The sequence below is a fragment of the Denticeps clupeoides genome, chromosome 5 (assembly GCF_900700375.1).
Source record: "Denticeps clupeoides chromosome 5, fDenClu1.1, whole genome shotgun sequence".
Taxonomy (NCBI): Eukaryota; Metazoa; Chordata; class Actinopteri; order Clupeiformes; family Denticipitidae; genus Denticeps; species Denticeps clupeoides.
Genome location: NC_041711.1, coordinates 2735701 through 2758856, shown reverse-complemented (window position 1 = coordinate 2758856; position 23156 = coordinate 2735701). Strand labels below are relative to the sequence as shown.

The 23156-nt window shown below is 47.3% G+C and overlaps 2 protein-coding genes and 1 non-coding gene across 6 annotated transcripts in view; all 3 read left to right on the top strand.

Moving 5' to 3' along the window:
* The first annotated feature begins 1602 nt into the window (after nt 1–1602).
* Nucleotides 1603–11400, top strand: LOC114791213 (male-specific lethal 3 homolog). The gene is made up of 13 exons (XM_028981864.1): nt 1603–1863; nt 3890–3972; nt 4073–4168; nt 4447–4547; nt 5205–5302; nt 5385–5513; nt 6184–6344; nt 7559–7717; nt 7819–8141; nt 8600–8709; nt 8788–8887; nt 9005–9089; nt 10787–11400. The coding sequence occupies exons 1-13, from the start codon at nt 1765–1767 to the stop codon at nt 10884–10886; spliced, it is 1644 nt and encodes a 547-aa protein (XP_028837697.1). The 5' UTR covers nt 1603–1764; the 3' UTR covers nt 10887–11400.
* trnat-ugu (transfer RNA threonine (anticodon UGU)) lies at nt 10197–10269 on the top strand. Its single transcript has one exon. It is a non-coding gene; the product is annotated as a tRNA-Thr (tRNA).
* Nucleotides 11401–12945: 1545 nt separating the features above from the next.
* Nucleotides 12946–23156, top strand: part of LOC114790752 (FERM and PDZ domain-containing protein 4-like) — a 56003-nt gene continuing 45792 nt past the window's right edge. For 3 of the 4 annotated variants that reach the window (XR_003749865.1, XM_028981067.1, XM_028981063.1), the window contains exon 1: nt 21414–21633. Coding sequence is in view for 3 of the 4 variants with exons in the window: in XM_028981067.1 (XP_028836900.1) it covers nt 21590–21633 (44 nt within the window). In the remaining variant the exon portion in view is untranslated. Of the gene's footprint in view, nt 12995–21413; nt 21634–23156 lie in introns of those variants that run through there. The other variant, XM_028981066.1, reaches the window with a different exon arrangement.

Here is a 23156-nt window from a genome sequence, read left to right as displayed (position 1 = left end):
GACAGTCCCCCCCCGGAGACACTCAGGGTTAAGTGTCTTGCTCAGGGACACGATGGTAGTAAGTGGGAGTTGAACCTGGGTCTTCAGGTTCATAGGTGAGTGTGTTACCCACTAGGCTGCTGCTACTACTTCATACATACATACATACATACTACTAGTGCTACTACTACTCCATATATAAATACTACTAGTGCTACTACTACTCCATACATACATACAACTACTCAATAAATACATACATACTACTACTCCATAAATACATACATACATACTTCTACTCCATAAATACATACATACATACATACTACTACTCCATAAATACATACATACTACTCCATACATACACACATACTACTACTACTCCATAAATACATACATTCTACTACAACACCATACATACATACTACTACTACATTTACATTTTTACATTTACAGCATTTATCGGACGCCCTTATCCAGAGCGACTTACAATCAGTATTTACAGGGACAGTCTCCCTGGAGCAACTCGGGGTTAAGTGTCTTGCTCAGGGACACAATGGTAGTAAGTGGGATTCGAACCCGGGTCTTCTGGTTCAGTAGGCGAGTGGTGTACCCACTAGGCGATACCACCTACCACCACTACGACGACTCCATACTACCTAAGCTAAACTACCAGAATACAAAGAGAACGACGCCAGAAAGACAGACAGACGACAGACAACACCAGACAGACAGACGAAGACGACGAGGCCAGAAAAGACAGACAGGACGACGACGCCGAAGAAAGACAGACAGACGACGACGACGCCAGCAGAGACAGACAGACAGACAGACAGACGACGCCAGACAGACAGACAGACAGACAGACGACGCCAGACAGACAGACGACGACGACGACGCCAGAAAGACAGACAGACAGACGACGCCATAAAGACAGACATACTACGATACTCCAGAAAGACATACAGACTACTACTACTCCAGAATACAGACAGACATACCAGACTACGACGACGCCAGACATATAGAACTACTCAGCCATACACGTACTACTACATACATATAGATACGACTCCATACATACATACATACATACATAGATACAGACTACTCCATACAGACACATACATACAACTACGACTACATCCATACATACAGACATACGACTACGCCAGAATTACATACATACGACGACTCCATAATAACATACAGACGACGACAACACCATACAGACATACTACTAGTACTACTCCATAAATACATACATACATACTACTACTCCATAAATACATACATACTATACTACATAAACATAAATACTACTCCATACATACACACATACTACTACTCCATAAATACAGACTACATACAGACTCCATAAATACATACATACTACTACTCCATACATACATACATACATACTACTACTCCATAAATACATACATACATACTACTACTCCATAAATACATACATACTACTACTACTACTCCATACATACGTGATGAGCGGTTTCAATTCCGAACGTGAATACCGAATACAAATACCGTGTGTGTGTGTGTGTGTGTGTGTGTGTGTACTTTGCCACGCGTGTGATTGTGCGACGCGCAGCGAGAGTTCGGGAACTTCTCTTCCTTCCTCCACGTCATGGCAGCCTCTTCACACGAGGGCTCCGCCGCCGCCGCCACCACCGCGCCACTTGTCGGGCGGCCTTCCTCTCCGGCGCAGAACGGGTTAAGGTGCGGGGGGTCCACCATTCCTCCTCTCCCGACCGCCATGATGAACAAATGAGTTCTCGGGGAATTCAATTTAGATTCCAGAAGGGAGAGAAGGTCCTCTGCTTCGAGCCCGACCCGTCCAAGGCCAAGGTGCTGTACGACGCCAAGGTAACGGCGCAGGTTCTTACCGCGGAGCGACCCCGACGAGCGCCGCGCCGCGCCGCGCCGCGTCTTTATTTATACCACCGGGAATAATTTGTGCCTGTTTATCGGGAGTCGTGCGGAATCTGTTTTTTTTTTTTTTATTATTATTTTTTTTATTTGGTCCGACGCAGGATTTCAGTCCGACGCGGGAGTTCGCGTGTCCGGCGGCGGACGCGCTCCGTGGAATTTTCGCGAGGTGCGTCGTTTTCGCGTCGCGAAACGTGTTTTTGTTTTTTCCCTTCCTGCGTGTGGGCGCGTTCGCGAGCGCCGCCCGCCTCGTGTCGCGTCTCGCCGCTGTGTCGGTCAACGTCGTTTCCAGACGCAGTGACGGGTGGCCCGAGATCCCGTCGCGACGCGCCGCGCTTTATTACCCGCTTCGCGTGAAAATAATGGACGGGCGGACCGCGGTTCGCTTGCGGTCTTCTGCGGGCCGAACCGGAAACGCAGTTACATCGGCCTGTCTACTTTAACGTTCATTTACATTTACAGCATTTACCAGACGCCCTTATCCGGAGCGACTTACAATCAGTAGTTACAGGGACAGTCCCCCTTGGAGACATTCGGGTTTAAGTGTCTTGCTCAGGGACACAATGGTAGTAAGTGGGATTTGAACCTGGGTCTTCTGGTTCATAGGCGAGTGTGTTACCCACTAGGCTACAACCACTACTTCATTAGAAAGTTACTCCTCGGAGGTAATTGTGCTCGGCCAAGCGTGGCAGACTCACGCACATCTGCCGATCGTGGGCGATGTGAGTGGGCAGAATGGCGCAGGTGCGCAAGACGTTGCGCAGGTAGTTAGGCAGCATGTTCTTGAACACGCCCCCGGCGGCCGTTCTAATCGGACCCTCGCACGGATTCGCGCGCATTTTGGCGATTATTCGACCGGAATTGGCCGGAAGTGGTGCATGCTGTTGTTGAAGGCGCTGTGGCGGAAAAGGCGCTTTGCTTTTTGAGAAACCTCCGGCCATTTTTGTGAGTTACCTGTATCTACAGAGCTGGGCAGCGCCAGGGCTCCTGGCTGGTTCCCGCTCGGGAGCCAATCAAATCGACGGTTTCTCGCTCGGGAGCCAATCAAATCGCCGGTGTCACGTCCGTGAGCCAATCAAATCGCCAGTTTCCCGCTCGGGAGCCAATCAAATCGCCGGTGACGAACGCAAGGCGACGTCACGAACACCTGTCAAAATTAAAGCCAGGTACGTTTTAAATGAGCAGTTGTTTTGGCCGAAATAAATTCCAGTTGAATGTATGGTTTTAGTCTGCAGTGACGGATTAAATGAACGTTTAAAATGTAAAATTCACAATCAGAGGTTTTAAGAGTACCGAGGCAGGGGAGGTTTAAAGTATAAAATTACATTCTGTTTGAAATTAAACATTCAGACGATGAAATATAATGAAACAATTGAAACGGACAAATGGCATTAGTTTTTTTCCAGTATGTTACAGGGTAACTGTACATGGGTTTTAGAACGACATCTATGTCCTGAATTGTGTCTGTCAGCTATATTATTCTTCACACCAATGTTTGCCAATGCCTGTTCTGCCCTAACTTTATTTAAAATAGAAAAAACGGAGGCTTTATTGTTCACAACAAATCCCACATTTTAAATAGCTCTTAATTAAATAATATTAGACTCACTGCAGAACCTGATGGTTAAATACAGAGGACACGTTTCGTTGTGTCACCATGTGCTGTGGATCACAATGACAATCATTTCACTTTCATATGTGCGTATTATTACTAGCAGAATCATTTTATTGATTTTACACAGGACTTTCTGGGCCACTACATTGCCATAAATACAATATAACATTATTAGCAGTTATATCTGTTGATTCGTGTTAACAGTCGTAAAGCGAACTGCGTCGCGGTCGGATGACGTCACACGCAGGCGGCGGTGCCGGGATCCGGGGCGGGGATGGGAGCGGCCGCATTTTTCCCTTGTTCCCTTGCAGTGATTGATTGGTTCGGTTGATCGGTCCCGCCCCGCAGGTTGTCGATATCCTGATCGGAAGAGATGATCGGGGGAAGCGGGTCCCGCAGTACCTGATCCACTTCAACGGCTGGAACAGAAGGTGAGCTCCCGGCCCGCGGCCCGCCGGCCTCTTTATCCCGCCCCGGTCCTCGGTTCTCGTGTCGCTGAAGCCGGGCTCGGCCGCGGTGTGTGTTTTGCAGCTGGGACCGCTGGGCCGCGGAGGACCATGTGCTCCGGGACTCCGAGGAGAACCGCAAGTTGCAGCATAAACTGGCCCGCAAAGCTCTGGCTCGCATGTAAGTCCCGCCGCGGGCGGCGCTGCGCCGATGTTCCGCGACCCTGGATGGCGCTGAACAACGTCATCAGACATTATAATGCACCATAACCGTTAGCTGAATTAGTGGATTATAGAGTGAAACACGCGGCCTTGTTGTTATCCGGGAGCTCATTATTTTAACGAGGTTAATAATGAATTCGTTCATCCTGTAATTACCTGTAATTACAACATTCACCATTCTGATCACGAACCAGGGGGGCTGTCAGATACTAACCCCCGTGCTCTCCCGTCTCCCAGGAAGAGAAAGGGATGGAGGAAGCGACGTGGTCGTCTGCCCGGTGTTAACTCGACCCTGAAGGCCCTTCATGAAGACGAGAAGGAGGAGAGCGATGACGCTTGTGAGTCGTCTGGAAAATGACCGTACGGCGGTGATCTTTTACCTGTCGATATTGTGTCGAGCCAGGGACGTGAAATATCCATATTTTTGCGTACATATTCAGCAGAGACTACAAGCTCCACTCCCGTAGGGGGCGCTGTGCAGCTGGGCGCTTTGAATCTCGTTCCTTACCGCGAGATCTTTTCCAGTAAATGCCCTTAATGTTCGATTTATCTTCCGAGACGATGAAACGCTGCTTTTACGGTTCCTGTAACCGGCGGAAACGGCTGGAATGGTACGAGTGGCGTTTTCGCTCCACGCAGCCAATCAGAACGCAGCTCAGAACTCACCGTGCGTACGCGTGTGGCCGGTTTTACTGACTACATTGTGGGTATTTTTTTTATTATCATTATTATTTTTTTTAATATTGAAAGCGCTTATTGCAAAGTGTTTTTTTTAATAGCCAGGAAACAATGACTACAGACTGTTCTATTGTTCTCTGAGCAGATATTGTTCTGCTTGTAGGAGATGAATCGATTTCATGTAGGACATCTGTAGATATCTAGACGTGCCACAATTTCTCTCACACTTTTTAGATCGCTGACTATTTAAAATATAGTAGATGGTAAAGATGCAGGTTTTTTTTTTTTAAATACATTTTCCGGCGACTTCTCCACAGCTTTGATCACGTCTTCTGAGGACAGTGACGAGGCCGACTCAGACGGCGAATCTTTAAAAAGCGGAGAGAGCCACTCGTCGGAGGAGCTGGACAACATGGTGACCAGAGTTGCAAACAACGAGGGCGGCGGGGGGGGGGAGAAAAATGTTCTTTCTGATTCATCTCTTTTCTCGGCTGAAGAAGGAGGAGCCGGACACTCCCGGCAGGAGGGACGTGGAGGAGAAGAGCGTCTCCATCAGCATCGACATACCCGACGTCCTGAAGAAGAAGCTGGAGGACGACTGCTACTACATCAACAAGAGGAAGAAGGTGCGGTCGTCCTGCAAGGATCCAGTAAAATTCCGCTTTCGTCCTTTTGCTGCCACCCCGTAGCCAAAAAGGGGCCACAATTCACCGACGTCGTTTTATCAGGACTTATCGGGAATTTGCGATATTTGCAATCGCAACAACTAACACAGAATTCAGCCAATCAGCGCAACTTTTCCAATTTTGACCAATCGCCGCACCTCCTACATTCTGCGTCACTCAAACGTCACTCACTTCCCGTTGGGTGGTGGAACGCGAATGAAACCTTTTTTCTGTCGCAAAGCACTGACTGAGAGTTGCAGACATTCCTTGGGGCAGTGGTAATCAGAAGGTTGCCGGTTCGAATCCCGATCCGCCAAGCTGCCACTGAGGTAAAGCACCGTCCCCACACACTGCTCCCCGGGCGCCTGTCATGGCCGCCCACTGCTCACCAAGGGTGATGGGTTAAATGCAGAGGACAAATTTCACTGTGTGCACCGTCTGCTGTGCTGCTGTGTATCACATGTGACAATCACCTGTTCGCTAAAGTTGCCGCAAATTTTGGCATTTTAGATCACAAAAGTTTTTTTTTCCTGACCAGCTGCGTTTGATCCCCATCGTTTGGTAGTCGGGACTTCTGTCTTCCGTCCCACCGCCGGTGTTATTGACCGTGTGTGGGTTTTTTTTTCCGTAGTTGGTGAAGCTCCCGTGCCAGATGAACATCGTGAACGTCCTGGAGTCCTACGTGAAGCACTTCACCATCAACGCGGCCTTCTCCGCCAACGAGCGCTTCCGCCATTCTCAGAGCTCCTCCCAGTCCGCCCTGAACCCGCACCTCGTACCGCCAGAGAAGAAGTACGTACGTTGGTCCGGACCTTTTTCCGCTGCGGGAAGCGGTTATTGGCGGGATGATTTCAGGCCGTTTTGCTGCTTTGTAAGTAGGGCCGGCCGATCGGTGCTGGATAGGTTTCGCGCGGAATGTACATTGCAGGGACCCGCGGGGTCACGGCCGCATCGAAATGATGCGGTGAAAATGTCCCACGCCGCATACGTCTGAATTCCAACGTTTTAAGGCAGATTACAGCTCTTATATAGACTCTATACAGCCTGCACTGTAAAACCACGAGAATACAAGGCTGTTTACGCTGCAATTAATCATTTTATTCTTTTAATATGACCTGTCTGGTCACCCTGATTCTGATATTTGGTTTGGATATCGCAAAAATGTCCCAAAAATCCCAAACCACCAGGTGCCTGTACATTTCAGTGACAGTTGACACTCAAATGTCAACTGCTGATGTGGCGTCCAGCAGACCCTCACAACCTGATAAGTCTATTATACTTTGGTTTAAAATGCAAAACATTCACCATGGTAAACTTTGGTTACATGGTTTAAAATAACAGCATTTACCACGGTAATCTTTGGTTACATTCATTATGTTAGTGTCACGGCTGAATTTGGCATTTGTACGGTGATTTAGATGGAATGTCAAGATATCGAGGTGTGTGTATAATAAATATATATATTAGTTTAAATTATTGTGATGTTTATATGGTCCAGTCCTAAGTGAAGATCCTTTACTTTAATGCTGGTAAAAATGAATTGCTCAGATTCTGATATGGTAAATATCATCTTGTCTGTCAGCATCTGTAAAGTTAACAAAACACACCACACTGTACTCCACTTAAAGTGTATCATTTACATTTACAGTATTTACCAGACGCCCTTATCCAGAGCGACTTACAATCAGTAGTTACAGGGAGAGTCCCCCCCCTGGAGACACTCAGGGTTAAGTGTCTTGCTCAGGGACACGATGGTAGTAAGTGGGATTTGAACCCGGGTCTGTTACACGAGTGTGTTACACACTAGGCCAGTACCAGCCCGTTGGTACAAATAAAATGTCCTATTATTACTAAAAGTTAAGTGATAGCAGCAATTATCCGTCATGGCGCTTTCTGCCTGGCTCCAGTTGCCTCAAATCAGAAAGATGGCTGATACACCCTGGCGTGTTATTTAATGTGCTCTGTCTCTGTGTCTCTCTCTCTCTCGCTCTCTCTGTGTCTGGAAGTGAGGAGCTGTGTAAAGAAATGGTCGATGGTCTGAGGATCACGTTTGACTTCACCCTTCCCATGATCCTCTTGTACCCAAACGAGCAGGCTCAGTTTAAGAAGGTGAGCTCGTCCAAGTTTTTCCTACCGATCAGCGAAGTTCCGGCGGGGAGCAGCAGGTGAGTGTCTGTCTGTCTGTCTGTCTGTCTGATGGTAAAAAATGATCAGCGTATATTTAATGATGATGATGATGATGATGTGGTGGCTCGCGACGCTACAGAGGGATGCATGAGCGCTCCCCCAGTCCCGGGGTGAACCCCTCCACTCCGCAGTCCACCGACAGCCAGCCGCCTTCCGCCGAGACCCCCGCTGCGTCCTCCACGCCGGCCCCCGCCCACACGTTCACGCCCAAACGCCGCCGCTGTGCCCACCCCGAGGCCGAGGGAACCCACTCGCTGCGGCGCTCCACGCGGAACTCCTCCGGGGGGGAGCGCGCCGCGGGCGAGGGAGGGGGCAGCAGCAGCAGCACGTCGCCCCAGCCCAAGCGGAGGCTCGCCGACACCCCCGCACCCCTGCCCAAGTTCTTCCTCAACCTGGACAAAAGTACGCGCACCGCCTCGGCTTCTGTAGGCCACTCTCTCCGCCTCCTTAGCAGCAGACCACGGTGACACCGAAACGGGTCAGAAAGAGACTTCAGATACAGTATTAGAGGAACTTTAATAAAAGCCAAAAAGTTTTCCTTTTTTTTTTATATATATACTTACACATACTATATATATATATATATATATATATATATATATATATATATATATATATATATAAATAAATTTGGCTTTTATTAAAGTTCCTCTAATACTTTCACTTGCAGTTGCCCCGCGGGGTCGTAATTTGCACCCCCCTGCTATACATGTATAGAAATAAATTTTAATTAAATTATAAAAACGAACGACCTTTTGCAGGACGTTGTGCATAATTGTGCAACAGAAGCCGGTTCCACTAGATGGCAGCAGAGACCCCATTTAATATCTGCATGTCTCACGGAGGTTGGTTTGTTTTAGAAACCCCGGTGCACAGTGGCTCCTCCTCCCCGCTGCCCCTGACGCCCAGCAAGGAGGGGAGCGGGGTGTTCTCGGCGCTGCAGAGCCGCCGGAACAACGAGTTGAACGAGGTACGGCACGGCACTGAGCAGACACTGAATCGTTTTTACCCCCCATGCTTCAAACCAGCCAATCGTTGTCCCCCCCAGGTCCTGAGCTGGAGACTAACGCCTGATAACTACCCCCAGAGCGACCAGCCACCGCCCCCCTCGTACCTGTACGGCTCACAGCACCTGCTCAGGCTGTTTGGTGCGTGTCCCACCCCCCGTCCACCGAAAAGGTCCCGGTCACCTGTCGGACAGACTCTGGGACAGACTCTGGGACAAGCCGCTCTATTTTTAACGGTTGTTTTACATGTTTGTGCAGTGAAACTTCCAGATATCCTGTGCAAGATGCACATTCCGGAGAAGAACCTGCGTGTGCTGGTCAAACACCTAGAGCTGTTTCTTAGGTAGGTCTCACACACACACACACACACACACACACTGTGAGCAGTGTAGGACTATAATGTACTATTAGTACCTGTGGTTATAGTAGGACCTGTTAATCAGGCTTTTTGGGGACTTTGTGGCACACTCACGGTTTGTATTTATTGCTCTAGAACGTTAAGTGTCATATTTAGTCAGTGTGCGGGAGAAGAAGAAAAACAGGGAGAATTACGAGGTTATTGTATTTATGAATTGTTCTAGAAGTGTTTAGCGTGATTCGGTTCCCGTTTTTGATCTCCACTGCATTTGTAATCCCCGGGGACGTTCTTTGCGCAGTTCTCAGAACCCGGCAGCAGTTCTCGGAACCCGGAGGAACCTGGTCCCACACAAGTGTGGAACTCCGCCCTGCCGGCCGCCGCACGAATCGGCCGAATTTGCCGTTTTTACTGATGGAAGGAGGGACGAAAAGACAGTGTGTGTGTGTGTGTGTGTGTGTGTGTGTGTGAGAGAGGCTACATTTAAAAGCGGAGGCAGATCAGTGGGCGGTTACACAAGCCTCTGCTCTAATCTTTAAATCCAGCCCGGCGATCTTCAGACCCGGGGACTTACCCCTTAATCGCAGCCGCAGTACCGTCTCCGGGCACCGCGAGGCGCTGCTGCCACCCGATTGGCTGGAATGCTGCTGATCCAGCGTTATGGGCCAGAGCGATGGTGTCTCCGGACTGAAGTGTGCGTGCGTGTGTGAAATGCGATACGGCGTGCGCTGTCGGCACGGTAACGCGCTCTTAATTTCTAGGCTGATGAGGATAATTTGTTTGCGGTGAGATTAGGAGGTGGTGGGCGCGGCGCGGCCAAGATGAGATGGCGAGATTTAGAGGATTTGGCCTAGCGGCGGATACTCGGGACATTGCGGATTATTCTGCTGATTATACGGGGAGATTTTCGCCCTCCGACTTCACCGAATTGGGTCGTTTAAGGCGGAGAGCCGTGCCACACACGTTTATGTCATTCATAACTCGTGCCGTACTCGCTTCTACCACGCTTGGCCCTGGGTGTGCTTCCCCAACGTGCATGCAGCAATTTCCCAGAAGCCTCAGCGTCTCTTCCCCCGTCCATGAGGTGACCGCAATGGCTTCCTAGCTCAGTGGCCAGAGCTCTGGTCTTGTAAACCAGGGGTCGTGAGTTCGATCCTCACTGGAGCCTTCAAATGTCTTTCTTATAGGGTGGTAGTAGCCTAGTGGGTAACACACTCGCCTGTGAACCAGAAGACCCAGGTTCAAATCCTACTTACTACCATCGTGTCCCTGAGCAAGACACTTAACCCTGAGTGTCTCCAGGGGGGACCGTCCCTGTATCTACTGATTGTAAGTCGCTCTGGATAAGGGCGCCTGGTAAATGTAGTGGAGGTTTAGGGGAGGACATCGCATATCTGAGCTCGCCGCTGTTCAGCTCACCTGAAATGATGTGGCCTTCAAACCCGGATATAATTCCATCGGATATTTAATACGGTCGATTAATAAGGGAGAGAGTGAACCGTGTCAGCCGAAGACCAAAAAAATCCCCCCATTTAAATATTTACCATTTATAATACAATATATTTATTAATATACTTATTAAATATATTATTTATTAAATATAGTTAATACTATATTTATTAAATGCATGCAAAGGGATTCTTCCTGTTAATTGACTCTCTTTTTAAAAATTCTAACTTCTCCAGGTTCCTGGCTGAGTTCCATGAAGACTTTTTCCCCGAGGCGGCCTACGTTTCGGCCACAGAGGCGCACTACTGCATGAAGCAGCCCCGCCCTGTTTACTGACTGCTCAGCGCACTGGGGCACAGCGACCCCTGACCCCTTCCCGGGACGCCTCTGCTGCGCTTCGCCTGTCCAGGATGAAGCTTGGACTGCAGTTTGCAGTGTTTTTGTTGCTTCCGTTTTTCCCCTCCTCGTGCTTTCGCTCTCTTCTCCTTCACTGGTGCTGAGCGAGCGTGTCCTCCTCCTCCTCCTCCTCTTCCTCCAGACCTCTGCTCTTAAGGATTTTATTTTTTTTACGGAGCAACAATTCTGGGACCTGGCTGCTCTTTCTCCTCCGTCAGCGGTCCATCGCTTGGAAGAAGACACTTCACTTTTAAACAGTAGCAATTCAGATGTGTGTCTTTAAATCCCGCCGGTTTGTTGTAAAGATGCATGGGGCATTTCATGTTCATTATTAAGAACTTGTAAATAAAGTTCAGCGTCCTTTTCACAAATAAAGCTCATTCTGTTCCACGGCGGCCGCTTGAAACGGACGCCATTCTGCACCCAATTAGATGTTGGTACACCAACCACGAATGTATGATCTCATAAGCTGCCATGAGCACTCGGGCATGACCAAACCCATCCTGCCAACTGTCTGCGGCTGTCAGAGTTTATTAATTACACCACACACACACACACACACACACGTTTAAGCCATTTATCAGACGCCCTTATCCAGGGAGCCAGAGTAGTTACAGGGACAGGGACAGTCCCCCCCTGGACACACTCAGTCTTGCTCAGGGACATGATGGTAGTAATTGGGGTTTGAAGCTGGGTCTTTGTGTTCTTTAGAGACTTGTGTTTATATTATTTTGTGTGTGCTTAAAAGATGAAAATTAAAAAGGATTTTTTTTAAAAGAATGAATTCACCAGGCAGGTTTCGGACTGGCCAGAGCGAAATCCAACAGGAAGTCAGTGCACAAGACACGTCCTCATAATCTGACAGATTTGGAAGATTTTATATATAATTTTTTTTCTGTGTCAGACAGAATTGTTTGTTTTTCATTTGAATCGTTTTTGAAATGGCTTTGAAATTATTCATTATGGTCTCATTCACTAAATCCTGGAATTTTAACAGGAGGGTCAATGTTTCCTTGCAATATCAGCTAACTAAACTGGACAGTGACCAACACAAAGCTGGAATAATAATGATGGAGATCCAGTATTGAAATGAGACATCGTCCCAGTCGTTTGTCTGTCACATTTGTCTGTCAATAACGCTCTAACTTTCTATATCTGAAAAAAACGAAAGTGATACACAACAAGCACAGCACACGGTGACACAGTGAAATGTGTGCTCTGTATTTTAGATTGGAATCCGAATCCGGAAATTGGTTTGCTTCCTTACCCGCTAGGCCATTACTGCCCATGACGGGGTCCTGGGACGCTGGGCACAGTGTGGGGACCCACTGAGGGAGGGGTGTAACTTTAAACTACACAATTTTTACTCATCAGTCCAAACTCTGCAGACTCTCGCCTGTGAACCAGAAGACCGGGTTCAAATCCCACTTACTACCATTGTGTCCCTGAGCAAGACACTTAACCTTAAGTTGCTCCAGGGGGACTGTCCCTGTAAATACTGATTGTAAGTCGCTCTGGATAAGGGCGTCTGATAAATGCTGTAAATGTAAATGTAAATGTTTGGTCACGATGCTAACCGCCACGCCCTTCATCGGTACAACTACAGAAAATGGAGAATCGGGCACAGGGTGGTCCAGGGTAGGAAAGCAGTGAGACAAGTTTTCAACCCCCCCCCCCCATGGTTTTCGAGGGCCACGTAGTCTGTGTTCGTCTCTCTCAGACCATGGCTCATTCGATTTGGGTGCGTGGGAGCTCTGTAATGATGCACTTACAGCTGCAACCCGATCGGGGAGAGTGGATTTGAGCGATCGATGGCGAGGAGGGTCGGGCCCCGTAGGGCCCTGTGCCGCGGCCGAGTTTAAAAGGACGTGCGCACCTCAGATCCGTTTACTTCTGATGCGATTTACACCCCATCACGCCGAGCTCACGTCTCCTGGCTCTCGTGCACAACGCTCGGCGCCGCCGATGGATCCAGGCGCTACAACACAGACAGGGCTGACGGCGGCGGACGTGGGGTGGATGGAACCGGAGGAACCACAGGGCCTTGGGTGAGCTGAAGCTGTTTCTGTTTTACCGGCGCGGTTGTGGCGGGATGTCTAGTCCACAACTCAGTAGGGCATCCAATGGTCACTCAATCACTATGTGCGTGTGTTTTGGAGGACGACCAAGGTCTCCGTGTTTTTCTTTTAAGACTGTTTACGGCAGAGATTCTGCTAGAATGTTCCAGAATATATGTTGCAGTTCTGCAGTCCCCAGAAACTCACTTTTTTTTATGTTGCACACACATACGTGTGCATCAGGAACATTGTTCATGTGTAAGTACCTCTATGTAGCAATACTTTTCTAATCATAGATTCTACCTGTAAACCAACAGCTTTTGTCTCCTTTGTGCTTTACCTTGTGGGGACATTGGGGGCACTTATGAGGACATTTCTAGTGCATGGGTCACATTCACCAGTTTATCCATCAGAATATAATTTGCTACGGGTTTAATTTGACCAGATAGGGAAGGTAGCGTGTGTCAGGGCTCCACCCCCTTTTAATCTGTAAAGATTAACTTTTAAAAGTTTGTCTTTTAAGTGTAAGTGTAGTTTGTTCCTCCTCCACGTGAGCAAATAGGCAATACTTGTTTCTATCTGTTTATTTCTGTAAATCGTGAAAAAAATCATCACCCAGACTCACACACATTTCAGAAACTGCGCCGAACACACTTTCAACTGCAAAACATCCGACATTTCTTTAAATTCATAAGCTAGTCACACCCAGGTGCTGGAGCGCTCCAGTCTGGCGTGGCTGCCCGGCACACTGCAACAGACTGGGTGGGCTTATTCACATGAAGTCACATGGCGCTGGCAGCTTGCGGGGTCGATTTCTGCATTGATTCCGCTCATCCTCTTAGGCGCAGCTGTAATCGGCGTCGTTGGTTCTCGTGGACGACCGCGCAGCGCTGCTCTTCATTCCCCCTCCCACCACCGATCCGGTCCGTCCAGCGCAATCAGAGCGAGGGCCACAAGACTGTAATTGGGCCTTAACTGGACTCAGAAGGACTAAAAGAAGGCAACACATCCATCAGCCACGTTCTAAAATCCTTACACTGCTTACCTGGTTCTTACATTAAAATAAATGATGGCATCAGCGTGTTCGTTTTTTTTTGGAAGACTAAACAAATGCATGGCAAGTTGGTCTTGTTTCTGATTGAATGATTTAAAAAAATTGTTTATTAAGATTATTAGAGCATGAGTAATAACAAAAAATTACCCCAAAAATGCTCAAACGATCACCCCAATATGAAGGAAAAAAACAATCACAATAAACAATAAATAAAATGTATAATAATAATAATAAGAAGAAGAAATACTACTGGTAAAAAAAATACATACACATACACACACAACAAGAATAGGAAATAAAGAGGAAAAAAAGAAATGTCTTTAAACTAAAAAGAAACAGCTCAATGTAACCTCCACAACAACCATGATATTAAAAAATGGAACTTCTACTGCCACAGTCCCACCGCAGTCACACCCAGACACAAGCTGCATCACACAGGGATGGAAGGACCCCACATCTTTCTAAATGCCTTTTCGAGGTGAAATTCTTGTCTTTTCCAGTTTTTGATTTTGATGGTTTCTGGTACAGTTGCAGAGAAATTAGCATAAATGTATTTGATTGTCTGGTTCCTGCTTGGTAAGTTCAATTTTTTTCGGCACAATATAAGCTAAGTGTTTTCGCAAACGCAGCATTCTAAATGTACAATTAGTTACATATTTTTACTCAGTCTACAGCCGTAGCAAAATTATAGGGACGCCAATTGGTCTGGGACCTTCTCTGTCACCTTCTAAAACAGACATGATAAGACACTTGTCATGGCCAACGCGCCTCCAGCCCGCTAGAGGGCGCCTCACCAGCCTGGGAGACGACGACCCGGAAGAGGAAATGGAAGCGGGCGGTGGCAAGTATAAAAGTGAGGTAACCCCAAGGAGACACGCCCGCTCTTTGTATGAGTTTACTCGCCAGAGACGCTAGCTCTCACACCCCCGACCTACGATAATAGTGATTTCCTGAAAGACGACCTTCGCCTGCCCACGACTTCGAGAATTGCCTGATCCCCTGGAAACCACGAAAAGAACCCCGACCGGAACTTCCTGGCTACAACCTCTTCCTGCCCCTGACCTCGAACCTACCTGACCCATCGGTTAAGACGGGATTCCATGCTCCCCTACCGTCCTGCCGCCCAAGACCTACTCCCGTCCAGTCCAAGATCCCGGACCATCCTGAAACCCGCCGTCTTCCGGTTCTCCTCTGCCCCGGTCCTTCCCAAAGATCCCGAACCGACTCCCCGCTGCGTGGCAGCGCGTCCATTGCTTCCTCATTCCTCGCCGGCCAGGCGCCTCCGGTCCTCCTGCCCCGCTCGCCCAGTGTCCTCTACCGGTACGACGGCTTATCCCCACGCCCAAAGTATGTCTGCAAGTACGTCATCGAATTCCCCCTGTGACAACACTATTAGATGATGCCTTCACTGCCACTCTCTGTCCTTCTTTCATCTTCTGACTTTTCCATCTGGGTTCTTCTCATTATCTTGCTCTTTTGTTCTCTTCCCTTTGTTCTCCTCTCCTTGACTGCGCTCCCTGAATGTGTAATATTTAATTTTCCTCTCCTTCTCCGAACATGTAACATTAACCTTCATCTTCCTCTCACCTGCTGCACGTGGCTTCACATGTCCTTACATTTCCATGTCCTCCTTTTCTTTCCTCTCTCTACGCGGATTGCTCTGTAACAAATGCATGACGGGAATGACGGGAAATCAGCAACGAATCAAATCCTCAGCAAAGTAACGGTCTGTGACTATAAACTCTCGTTTCGTGTGCGGCTGGAATAACTCATAAATAATAAAAAATCTCTCTCTACATATATATATAAAATGAAGCATCTCCTGCTGCCGTCCCGGCAGGGAAGTGTTTAACCCACCCGTCCTTGTTCCCATTTACAGGGGGCAGGCGGGTCAAGAACTCGTGTGACGGGCCCATCTGGCCGGGGCCCGTGATCAGGCACTTTTCTTCTCCACCTGGATGCAGTGTGGCCTGACATTTCACCATCACACCTGACATGCGAAGATTGGACACATGCTGTAGATTTTTTTTAGATGGGGACAGGTGTCTTCAGGACGACCCAACGGACATGAAAATGTTCGATATTTGAATGTTTAATGATGTCCAAGAACCAGCCAGTACCCCAGACTGAAACATCATTGAAATGCCAAATCAGGAAATTAAAGGAAGTCCCGGTTTATGTTTTATATTGAATCATTTGGCAAATTTCTCACGATTCAATTCGAATACAATTATCATGTCAACGTGTGGTAATGCATCCCATCAACTTTCCTTCGATACTTCACATGATGTTTTAAATACTTCAGTGAGATGAGAGTTTGGACGTTTTTCTGGCATTGGTGGCATCGGGTGAACGAACGTTTTTTGGTTGAACGAGTGTTTGGCCAACTGCGCATTTGGAGGGCGTGACGAACAGTGATGAGCATTAAACAAGGAATCTAACGCAGCTACAAATCGCAGGAACGCGTATGGCGTTCAGAAGGCGCTCGTTTCAAATGCTCGTGTGGACGAGGCCGAACCCTCGCTGTACTCGGATCAGTCAATACCTGCACAACTTTTTAACTAGAAGATCACCAAGCAACGTCATTACGATATAAACGATTTTGTTCTTCACTGCAAATATTGCTCTCTGGAAGGGCATCACGTCATTGTTTGGACTCATAGAGAAGATATATCACGCATCCTGATTTACATTTACATTTAAGGCATTTGGCTGATGTCCTCACCCAGAGCGACTTACAACGTGCTTCCATGTCACCATGGATGAAGTGGTCAGTTCTGGTTCACTAGGACCCCCAACTATGAATACAACCTTTTTATTCACTCTGTTGTAGATTCTGTACAGACGTCAGACAAGAAGAAGGTTACAAGTTCATCTAAATATTCTCTAAAGAGGAAGGTCTTGAGCTGCAGTGACTGAGCTGTTCTGAAGTTCATTCCACCACCGAGGGGCCAAGACGGAGAAGAGTCTAGATGAGCGTCTTCCTTTTACCTTCAGAGATGGGGGGACCAGGTGAGCAGTACTGACTTCAGAGAGTAACCAAGTAACCAAGAGTGAACAGGTTCTGAGACACACAACTCTGAATTTATAGTGACTGGCAGCATCTGTCTGGTGTCCTCTAGATAAATGAAGAACGTTTTGAACTATAATGACACAGTTTGTGAGCAGCCGATGATTTAATGTCTGCGAAATACAGTACAGTACACACCTTCTCATTCAATGTGTTTCCTTTATTTTGTATATAACACACAACGTGGTCGGGGGGACACAACACTGGGACATGACGCCTGATAATGCATCTGTCAGGATGGGCCTCTGTTCCTCCTGTCCGGCGGGGACGTTCATTAACCCACAGAGCTGCAGGGACGCCTACATATCGGCTCGAACCATTGATTGATTTTCTGTAGCATGTGTGTGTAATGGACGGGCAGTGCTGGGATTGTTCCACCTCCTTCAGCCCACGCCTGGATGTTCTGGGTCTGCTGACGTGCTTGTGCATGGAGCTCTGAAGAGTGTAGTTCTGTCCCCCACAAAGTCTGGTTTTCTGCATCGAACGACTGTGAACCCTTAGCTCCTGAACCGCATTTCTAATTCTGTGTCAAAAGCCATGTCCTCACAGATATTCAGTCCACGTTGCATGTTGTCTGTAAGCAAGTCAACCATCTTAGATCTTCATGCAAAGTGCAACAAGTGAGTTCATGTGAGCAGTTCTGCTGGTTCTGTGGGGACATGATGTCATGTCAGTCCAGTCCATTTTCTCATCCAAACAGTTCCTTGGGCTTCACTGGGGTCCTCGCCCAGTGGGACGTCCCCGAAAGAGACACAATGGCATCCAATCTGGGGGGCATCCTCATGACATGTCCAAACAGTGGCTTGGACCATGTAACTCAGACCAACCCTGCAGAGAAATGTCTTTTTCTGCTTGGATCCGCAGTCTTGATATTTCGCTCAATTCACGAACAAGATGCCTAGACGCTTGAACCCCTCCACCTTCACTCCCGACCCGTTTCTGGGACGGAACCATGACCTCTGAGGTCATGGTTTGGGTGGGAATCGTGACATTTAATCCACTAGCCAGAATGGTGACACACCAGCATGTCCACACACGTTCCTCCCCGAGGCCACAGCTGCCATCACATCACCAGATAAGGGCCGTATGGTGCCCAACACTTCCAGCAGAGGAACAGAAAGTGGAGAACCCGTTTAGGCTCCTCCTCACCAAGAATTGTCCCTGGCGACCTTCTGCTTCACTGGGAGATTTTGATGGCACCACCATCACAAATGAGGAGAGTGTGGTCCCCATGGGAGAAGGAGCAGTGAGGCTGTTCAAGCTCCTTCATCCTCTCCTTCTCATCATCTGGAGGGTGTTCTGAAGAACGACTCTCCACAGGTTCCCTGAGGCTACGCCACACCAACTTCACGCATTCCTCTCGACTGAAGCGGAAGAGGTGATCGTTCCGGAATCGGAGATGTGGAGCAAGAGAACAGCAGCTTTTCAATCAGAACACAGACTTGCAGCCACGTTAACGGGATGAAGAATGAAACAGCTTCAAATTATTAAACGCTTCATTTTATTTCCTCCACATCTGTGTGTGTATGAGAGAGAGCGAGAGAAGGATTACACGTGTGTCTCAGACCAAGAGATTTTGTGTGTGTGTGTGTGTGTGTGTGTGTGTATAAGATGCAGCAATTGTGTTTGTGTGTAATGAAGGGAAATATGGTGTGTGTGTGTGTGTGTGTGTGTGTGTGTGTAACAGTAGATTATGTAAGAAGCGCAGCTCCAGATGGGTCGTGCCGTGCAGCAGGGCTTCAGTAATCAACGCTGCACTCACGCTGGGTCACTGCACACAGTCAATACCACACCACACAACCAACAACAACTCATCACCAGACACACAAGTGTTTACACACAACATCTCACAATACTCATAACAGCACTCAATACACACAACTCAACATTAATTATAACACACAATCCAAAATTTACAATCACACACAGTCAATACCACACCACACAACCAACAACAACTCATCACCAGACACACAAGTGTTTACACACAACATCTCACAATACTCATAACAGCACTCAATACACACAACTCAACATTAATTATAACACACAATCCAAAATTTACAACCACACACAGTCAATACCACACCACACAACCAACAACAACTCATCGCCAGACACACAAGTGTTTACACACAACATCTCACAATACTCATAACAGCACTCAATACACACAACTCAACATTAATTATAACACACAATCCAAAATTTACAACCACACACAGTCAATACCACACCACACAACCAACAACAACTCATCACCAGACACACAAGTGTTTACACACAACATCTCACAATACTCATAACAGCACTCAATAAACACAACTCAACATTAATTATATCACACAATCCAAAACACACAAACACACACAGTCAATACCACACCACACAACAAACAGCAACTCATCACCAGACACACAAGTATTTACCCACAACATCTCACAATACTCATACCAACACTCAACACACACAACTTGACATTAATTATAACACACAATCCAAAACTTACAACCACACAACAAACAGCAACTCATCACCAGACACACAAGTATTTACCCACAACATCTCACAATACTCATAACAACATTCAACACACACAACTCAACATTAAAATGCACAATTCAACAACTCACAGTCCTACATGCAACACCCATAACAGCAAATAAGCACACACTCATTGTAACTGGTTTGTCCAGCGTTGTGCTGGTTTTCCAGTGGTTTTGTTGTGTGAGGAGTAAAGTGCCGGTTAACATAATAACAGCTGGTTAATTAACCAAGTTCTTCTCCCGGGGGGTGAAGGTAACTAGAGAAATCAGCTGGATGAATCCAGCATTGTGTGTAACACTAGAAACACAAATGCCACACGTCACTAACAAAGAAAGAAAAAGATCCATCAAATATTACGATTAAATTATTATGAATAAATGTTAAATAATGTAATAGATGTCTCGTAACTACACTGCCTCTTCTCTTCTTTTCTGACCTAATCTCATCTCGTTCAACCTCTTTCTATTCCCATTTTTTTAAAGTATTAATTATGAAATATTTTTGTGTCCTGAGAAGTGACCTTGGACCCGTTCTGTGATCTCGACATTAAACGTGTGCTCATGATCAGCACAGTATAGATATGGATGAAACGTTGATGGGTTGTATGATGCAGAACTGTATTAAGCAGGCCCAGTCGGGCGCCAGCTCATGTCAGCTCTCGCTCAGCTCTTATCAGTAGTGGCAGGGCATTCCCAGCATGCACCGCTAGCGTGCCTGCGTTTCATGATTCTCTCTTCATCTTGCGCTGCACATTTTAATTACAGTTTATTCGCAGCTCATATGTGAATGAACTCAGTCGAACGATAGACAGCTTTTTCACGCAACTACAAAAATGTTTTTGGAAAATTCTCTTTTGAAAAAAAGGTCATCTCAGTGAATTTAATTAAATCAACGAGCTCAGCTGAATGGAATTGTTTCAAGGTTCCTATTTGACTGTTCCTCAGCTCTGCCCGTTTTCAAGACTAGTGACGTAATTAAACCAAGAATTGATTTTATAAATGTTTTGACTGCTGATTCCAGATCAAAATTTTGTGTTTTTGAGACCACTGACAACAAATGATTTGTACAGTACAGGTAAAGGGCATTTTCCTACAGTCTTGAAAGAGTTCCCAGAGATGTTTAGCACTTGTTGGCCCCTTTGCCTTCACTCTGCGGTCCAGCTCACCCCAAACCATCTGGATTGGGTTCAGGTCCGGTGACTGTGGAGGTCATAACTCCACATGTGTTCATTCATAGTTTTGATGCCTTCAGTGAGAATCTACCAACGTAACTGGTCATGAAAATGAGAAGGTGTGTCCAAACTTTTGGCCTGTTCTGTAGATTTCAGCATATAGAAATATATTGAACAAATGTGAACAAAGCAGATTTTTGTGGTGTAAAAAAACTAAGTGAAGTGAATCAGAGTTTTCCGAATCAGAGCTCAGTAACATTTTAATGAACCCAACAAAAAGGGACTTTGTCTTTTTTTATCGTCCCTGCTTCTGCTGATGAAGTGGAAGAACTTTCCATCAGCATTACAATGCCGTGGGAAAGAAACAATTGTGTGTGTGGTAAGGGGAGGCTGGGGTGTTAGGTGGCCATTGACTCCCAAATGGCTGTGGTCATAAACACACACAGCATGACTCTTAGTGCAAGTTTGCTCTGTGTGTGTGTGTGTGTGTGTGTGTGTGTGTGTGGTTTATCCTGACTGGCCCAGATGCCCGCTAAATCCATCACTGGCAATGCCGAGCTAAGCTGGAACATTTGGCACCACAGAGAGGAGAACTAGGAGGCGAACAAAAGAGAGCGAGGGAGAGAGAGGGAAGAGAGTTCGCCTGTGAAGCGCTTTTTCTGCGAGGAGGACGGACAGAGTGGGACAGGATCTCTCCGGTCCCTTCTGCGCCTCTTCAGGGCTTTGATCCGCCCGAACGGCCCGATGGATCGGGATGAGGATGAGCTGGGGGTCTTCACCATCATCCAGTGAGTACCGCCTCCCTCGGGGGGGTCCCGCAACGGGATGATGTCTGGCGAGCGGGGCTGTAATCCCATCAAAGATTCTTCTCCAGCCATCAGGTCTCACGTTGGCCTATACTTTCATCGGACGTTGAGCTTGTAGCTTGGATGTTTCGTCTGGTCCATCAGAGATTTCTCCGCTTTCTCCCATTGGAGCCAGGGTGACATTTTCTGCAAAGCAAGGTTCCAAAATGTGGTTAAAAATTCAGCAGAATTTAGCCCGACTGGTGCAATAAAGAGCACTGGGGTGTTCATCTAATTACTTTTCCTTTCCTACAACCATTCAGGAAGCTTTAAAAACCGGTTCTCAGAATTCTGATTTGAACAGCGATGATGATTCCCTCCTGAACCATAAATTCAGGAAGTACAAGCAGCCTCCTTCATTCATTTACATTTACATTTACAGCATTTATCAGACGCCCTTATCCAGAGCGACTTACAATCAGTAGTTACAGGGACAGTCCCCCCCTGGAGCAACTTAGGGTTAAGTGTCCTGCTCAGGGACACAATGGTAGTAAGTGGGATTCGAACCTGGGTCTTCTGGTTCATAGGCGAGTGTGTTACCCACTAGGCTACTACCACCCTTCTCTTTGTTCCAGCCGAGAACAGATCTGAACGATTCTGCGTTCCTTAGCGAACACGACTGCTAATTCGTTTAGGTAGAGAGACCGGCTCCAAGAGTGCTTTGCGAGCCCTGGAGACCGGCGGTTCCTGTGATGTTAATGTTCTCTGACACCGCACCTCTCTGGCCGTGTAAATTGACCATATTGACGTTTGGCTCAGGCCCGCTTCAGGCCACGCATGCGGGTCGAATCCGCGCGTCAACCTCACTCTCGGATTGTGGCCGAGCTCCTAGGAACGTCAATCACTCTGCATGCGAACGCTTATGGGACATTACAACCCACCATACAAGAAACGTCAGGAGTCCTTTAAACTTTGTTGTTTGTATGGGGTGCATTCTGGAACTTTCTGTGTCACTGCTTTGGAAGAATCATAGGCTGAGGTGGCAGAGGTGTGTCTTATTGCCTGAGGGGGGAGTGGCCAGGGTACTCTAATTGAGTTTATTATTTGTTGTAATAAAGTGTCCATCAAAGTTTTGAAAGGGATCAATTGAGACTGACCAATTGCGGCATTTGCATTTACTGTGAGGCAATGTAGAGCTTTCGCAGCAGTCTCCAGTCAGACCCTCAGGGGATTGGTGCTCTCAGCCCTGGGCAGCAGAGCTGGTTCAGGGGTTCCTGCGACTCGAGTCGGGATTAACTGAGATTACTTCAGAACCTCGGACAGCTCCAGATTCTTAAAAAGCTGAGATCCTGCTGAGAACATCTCCACTGCGGTGTAGAACAAAATAGTTCTAAAGCACCCATCTTCTTGGAACCACGTGGAAATTCTGATTGTCTGATGCTGAGGCTTGCTGTAGAAAGTGTAGAAAGTTGCTTTTCCTACAGCGCACAGGACACATAAAACTGAAGCACAGGAAGATGAAAGGA

Excerpts from the sequence above, each read along its gene's own strand:
- LOC114791213 (XM_028981864.1), top strand. The coding sequence starts at position 1,765 with ATGAGTTCTCGGGGAATTCAATTTAGATTCCAGAAGGGAGAGAAGGTC. Across the intron at positions 5,303-5,384 it reads CGGAGGAGCTGGACAACATG|AAGGAGGAGCCGGACACTCC; the intron begins GTGACCAGAGTT and ends TCTCGGCTGAAG. Across the intron at positions 8,888-9,004 it reads GCACCTGCTCAGGCTGTTTG|TGAAACTTCCAGATATCCTG; the intron begins GTGCGTGTCCCA and ends ATGTTTGTGCAG.